The sequence below is a fragment of the Diadema setosum genome, chromosome 13 (genome assembly GCF_964275005.1).
Source record: "Diadema setosum chromosome 13, eeDiaSeto1, whole genome shotgun sequence".
In the NCBI taxonomy this organism is placed as follows: domain Eukaryota; kingdom Metazoa; phylum Echinodermata; class Echinoidea; order Diadematoida; family Diadematidae; genus Diadema; species Diadema setosum.
In genome coordinates, this window is record NC_092697.1 from 20284704 (window position 1) to 20290703 (window position 6000).

The following is a 6000-nucleotide window of genomic DNA, read 5'->3' on the forward strand; positions in this document are numbered from 1 at the left end:
TCTTCAGACTTTAAGCACAAATCACAAAATAATCATTACCTCGTCATTTGTACAAACTATGACTGTAAAAATATAATAACCAGAAAATATCTTTGCTTGAATTTTGTTGCTTAAAATTTGGATATACCAAAACATACATTTCTCTGACTGTGAAGATTCCCGGCATATTCAGTAGCAATTTACTCTTAACCCATTATGATGGACTGATTTTGCTACAACACACATTTCCCTAGACACCTGCCCAAGTATACTCGGGACCCGTCCTCAATGGGTTAATGACACAGGAAATCGAATGACATGTTAGCAAATGGTCACCTATGTGATTGTGAAAATTGTTAATGTATGAATGATAATACAACACTCCACTGAACTGCAAACTCTGATAATATTTCGCGACTTGTACACAATATATAAACAGATACTACTTTAAAAGTAAGTTTTAATTTTAAATCTTACATATGGCCATTTTGCAACAGTATACATGATGCCAATCTTTTGGCAGCTCTTTTCATCTGATAGTTTTAAAGCAATGCGATTTTGACAGGAAGCAATATGAATATTTTCCAGAGGATTTAAACTAACTGTAGATACATAATTATCATTTATTGTGTGTGAAAGGTGTTAGTTAATGAATTTTCTTCTGTCTTGTTTCATTGTGTAGCTCATCTACATAGCAGTTAAAACAAAATAAAAGAACTTCACATTTGATTCTCATTGGGATATCTTAATGGGGGACATGACATTCCTCCAGATCTTGTGTATGAAGTGTTCTAGAATTGTGTGTTCCTAGAAAATGACTGATGGTGTTCAAGATATGATTTCAGAGGTGTGTGCAGGCTCTCAAGTGATCCTACTCTTTCCTACTTTTTTACTGATGTTCCTACAGTTCCTTTTTTTGCTTAAAATCCCACTTTTTCCTACTTTTTTGGTTAAAAGCCCTCAAAAAATGTGCAAGGCAACTTGAATAGTTGATATTCAGAATCTTTAGTGGCCCTGGGCTACTGCTGTCAAGCCCTGATCATGTGAAACTGTCATCTCACATTGCCAAGACATGCTCTAGACCTATTGGTAGAACCATGTTATATGGCAAAGGCATGCAAGTCACCATAGTGATGTTTCTAGTGTTTTCTTTGATGTGCATTGTAGCAACATCATATAGTGAAACAACTCAGGGGATACACCATCATTGTGTGGTAACAGATATTTCTAGTTGGTGATCATTGGAATGTCATTGTGTCAGCTGGCATGGTGCCTTTCAAGGGGGAGGTGCTGTTCCATGATTATGCTATGTTACATGTTCATCAATTCCTAGATATGTTTACGTTGTTTGTTGTCAGTGTCAGTTTGACCTGTTGAATCCTGTTCAGAAAAGCATCCTTTATTTCAGTCCCTATAGTAAGTATGGCATTGTCATCCATTCCATACATCCTGTTCAAGAGTTATTGTTGTGTCCAGGTGTTTTTATGCCTCCGCCATGAAGTGGTGCCGGAGGCATGTGTTCGGGTTGTCTGTCCTTCCGTCCATCCTTAATGAATTTTGTGGACAGCATAACTAAAAAAAACCTTTCAGGTATCCTAATGAAACTTGGCATGTATGTGTATTAGGGGGTTAAGTTGTGCCTATCAACTTTTGGGTGAACATGTTCAAGGTCAAAGGTCAGAAGGTCAAGGTCAAATGCTCAAAATTTCACTATTTCCCCCATATCAATGCAGTGCCTGAAGATATTTTCTTGAAACTTAGTGTATACATGTATTACTCAATTAAGACTCTCTGGTGAAAGTTTGGGGTCATGAGGTCAAAGGTCAAAAGGTAAAGTAAAAATGTTAAAATTTCACTTTTATCCATGTCTTGGAAATGGTTCAAGGTATCTTCGTGGAACATAGTATATATGCATGCACTGACTGGCAGTGATTTTCTAGGGAATTTTGGGTTCATGGGGTCAAAGGTCAAGGGCAACACTTCAATTTCCCCTCATATTTATGCAATGCCTACAGGATTATTATTATTTTTTTGAACTTGGTGTATGCATGTATAACCCAAAAGAAATTTTCTGGGAAGGTTTTTTTTTTTGGCCAAAATGTCAAAGGTCAAAGATCAAGTAAAAGTGCTGAACTTTACTTTTTTCTCCATATCCTGGAAGTGGCTCAAGTTATCTTGAAACTTAGTACATATTTATACATGTTCTGCCTGACAGTGATTATCATATGAATTTTAGGGTCAAAGATCAGGGGTCAAAGGCCAGATGAAAATGATAACAATTTACTACTCAATATAGAAATTGCACTTTTTCTTCATACCTTGGCAAATACTAAATGCATTTAAACTTATGACAGGGTCAAAGTCAAGTAAAAGTCCTAAAATTCCCAAATACATGCTCTCCCATTCATCCAATCAAACCTAGATCAAGGAAGGTGAACATGCAGCACTTTTGTGACAAACATGCCATTGTAATATTTTGCCAATTTTGTGAAAATGTAATCACACATTGTCCACATGTACTATAGACCTATTAGGAGAATCATGCATTATGGCGGAGGCATACCAGTCGCCATGGCGACTTTCTAGTTCTGTATTATTTCTCTAACTGCCAGATTGTCGGTAATGTCAATGAGAAATGTTTTCCATTTTTATCACAGCCAAATAGATCTGAAATGATGCAAATTGTCATGGAAACTGTCAACCTGTGGGATGGTAAGATGTTTTCATTGCTGTTTCATTAGCAAATGTGAATCATATTTTTTCCTTATGCTATATTTACACCATGTTCCCATCAGCCATGCCAGTCCCGTTCCAGGCCACCGTGAAGAAAACGGGACGGACGTGTGACAACGCTGGGGGATGTGATGAACAAACATTCAAATGTCGTAATTGCCGTGGATGCTGTGTCAGATTTTTAAACTGTCGACATATTTGCAATGGCAGTCATGGTGCTGATTAGAGACCAAGGCCGTTATAACATGGGGTGAATGCAGCACAATGTGACAGCTTGTAACAGGCTGTAGCAAAACTTAGCACTGGTCTATTGTGGAACCTGACATGAAATATGTGCAGTCTAGCCAGTCCAAACACCGTGAAAAACAGTACTGTAAAAGTGGATATTTTTGCACTACTAATTTTTTGCACTCAGCTGGGTAAGATGAGTTTCGTGTGTGTTTAATTCCGTGGAATTAAGACATCAACTAATGGAACTCATGGCGAGTAAAAATATTTGCATGCTTTTATTTTCACACTAGTTTCTTGTTTGCGCAAAAATTTCAACACCACAAAAATGTCCACTTTTACAGTATCTGATAGCTAAAATATTCACTGGAGTGAGGATGGGAATGAATAGGATTAGATTACGGAGAAAAAAAAGAGGAAAATATCGCTCCTGCCCACGGCGCATTACGTTTCAGGCAAACAGGGCTACCATGGCTGCCGGAAACATGGTGTAAGCATAGCGTTACTGACACATCTAGCTAAATTTTCCATTTACACCTTAAGCCATTTTGATGCTGCTCTATATAAAGTGGTGTAGGCTGGCTTTCCAGCAGGCCTTTTAATAATGTGTTTGTTAATTTTTTTTTTTTTTTTTTAAGTTTCTGTATTTTATTGAAGGGGAGTCCTTCTATTAAAGTGTCTTGAGCTGTAGATTGTTAACTTGAGCATAAGTGTTGTCATTTACAAATTTTGTTAATGATTGTGTGGTTTTACTATTTTTCTCAACTTTCTACCCATATGATATATGAAGTACAAGTGTATGCATGAAAAACCTTACACAACTTTTAAAGATGGTCTGCAGTAGCATGGATACAGTGTGCCAAATTATAGTATATCAGTGTCAGAATAACCAGAATAAACCACTTTTACAATACATCATTTACTTTAAAAACTCTTTCTTCTCTCTTATAAATGACATTTCTGGATTCAGGCATTAAGATCTGGTATGGCAGTGTGTTGGAAATATCCACTTAAAATGATTTATATGTCATTTTCAGCTGAGAATCTCTTCTTACGATACTTCAACACCACTAAAAAATTTCACGTAATGTTTGTTTGTAGTGTAATGCACAAATGGTAATGTGTGATGAACACTTGTGTAACAAATACCCACAGTACAGAGGGCAACATCCATCTGAGAGCAAGAATGGATAACTGTGTAAATGAGACATATCCTTTTTTACAAATTGACATATCATTGAATGACCTGGATTGGATATGATAAAAAAAAAAAAAATTGTGCCGCAGCCCTTGCCGCTACACAGAATTCTCTGCATATAACATTAGCAGCTATTCAAAGACTTCTAGCTCACCTGCCCAAATATCTTTTTTTTGAATGACACATTTCCATATTGTGGACTAAAAATTGATTGTTGACAAGTTTAGGTGCACTGCATATCATATGCCTATTCAATATCTAAATTGTGGCACAGAGTGTCGTAACAGAATATCTTGAAAAGTCAATACTAGTCTTCTTGAACATTGTAGCTCTTGCAAAGTTGAAGAAGCTTAATACTGGCAAGATAACTGTATTCTCTGCGGTTCAAAATAGTATATATCTTGATATTCTTTCAACACATTAAAATAATGACTCATGTTTCCACCACTTTCTTTCAACTTACCGGGTTTTGCACCACTTCAAACTATATGTTTCTCTTGATCAATTTGCAGATCAAGGCTCCATTACTATGTTACAGGAAGAACTTCAAAAGAGGATATTGGAAGTGCTCAAACTCTGCCGGAATTCCAGCAAAACCTTTACTCCTTCAGACATCAGCCACCACGTTTCCAATGAAATTCCAGATGACCCCTTGGTATATGACATGGCAGCTGAGGCACAAGATCTTAACAGTGAAGTCACAAATGACAACTGCTCAAATGAACTAGACCTGCTGCCTTCACCAAGTAGCTCCTCTGACTTGCAAGAATATTCTGAATGTGATATTATTACTGATGGAAACAGTGAGTTCAATGTCATGCAGGATGACTTCATGAATGAAGACAATGAGGTGACAGCATTGTAAACTGGTGATGCACTGAAGTATGTTAGTGGGTGACACAGAAATTACTGATTCAAAGAACTACAACCTGTCAACTTTAAGTTTGTGTCAAGATTATGTCTGAAGCCGATGCACATTCACATGAGTGTTAAGTTTGATTGAATTGGTGCCAGATGCATTTGGTACTGGATATTCTGTGGACATACCTCATGTGTCTCATGTGACAGCTTTGAAATCTATGCAGGATGAGATGGAGGTTATATGTATTATCCTCAGATGTAACAGGAATTTGGGGGTTTGTTTGATGTAGAGTTAAAATGAGAAGTAGGGTAGATTGGCCGTTACATTTTTTTTTTTTTTTTTTTGCATGAATTGAAGCATGTGTGTGAAATAATGTGAAGTGTTATATATATTACTTTCATTTGACATGGACTTTTCACAAACGGGAAAGTTTGCATTACACTTGCATATCTTTTATTGTAACTGTGATATTTTCAACATTTTTGAATACCCATTATTATAACAATCATGCCTCCATCAGCAAGAAATGAAGATTGCTTATATCATATGTGTTGGGCAAGCTGCACATTGAGTTATAGTTTATGGTCTACTCCACAGAATAAACTTCTCCTAGTTTCTCTATGAATGAGATAAAGCCTGGTTCACATGTTCACTTGATGGTGCAAATTTGTAAGACATATTTTATGTGCATGTCAATTACAGTGTTTGATGATATAGTGACCACATTTTGCTGCTTTTAACCTTATACAACAAATTACTTTCTTTGTGGTATTTGAGAAAATGGGTACATGTGACAACATTAAGGCAGGGACTTTCATAACAGGACAAATATATGGCAGCCATCATGGCTTATGACTCAGGAGTAAACTATTTCTACATCTACATCAAACCTAAGGAAGTATTATGAGGAAGATGTGAAAGGCAACATGACCATCAGTTGCAATGGCAACCATCCTTTTGCTGTTACATCCCGGAAGAGTAAAATACAGTTTATGCCACA

The 6000-nt window shown here is 36.6% G+C and overlaps 1 protein-coding gene across 1 annotated transcript in view; it reads left to right on the forward strand.

Annotated features, from left to right (window-relative positions):
- Positions 1 to 5339, forward strand: part of LOC140236470 (uncharacterized) — a 180883-nt gene extending 175544 nt beyond the window's left edge. The window contains exons 33-34 of the mRNA XM_072316394.1: positions 2637 to 2691; positions 4651 to 5339. Of these exons, the coding sequence (XP_072172495.1) occupies positions 2637 to 2691; positions 4651 to 5003 (408 nt within the window). The 3' untranslated portion in view covers positions 5004 to 5339. The remainder of the gene's footprint in view (positions 1 to 2636; positions 2692 to 4650) is intronic.
- The last annotated feature ends 661 nt before the right edge of the window (positions 5340 to 6000 follow it).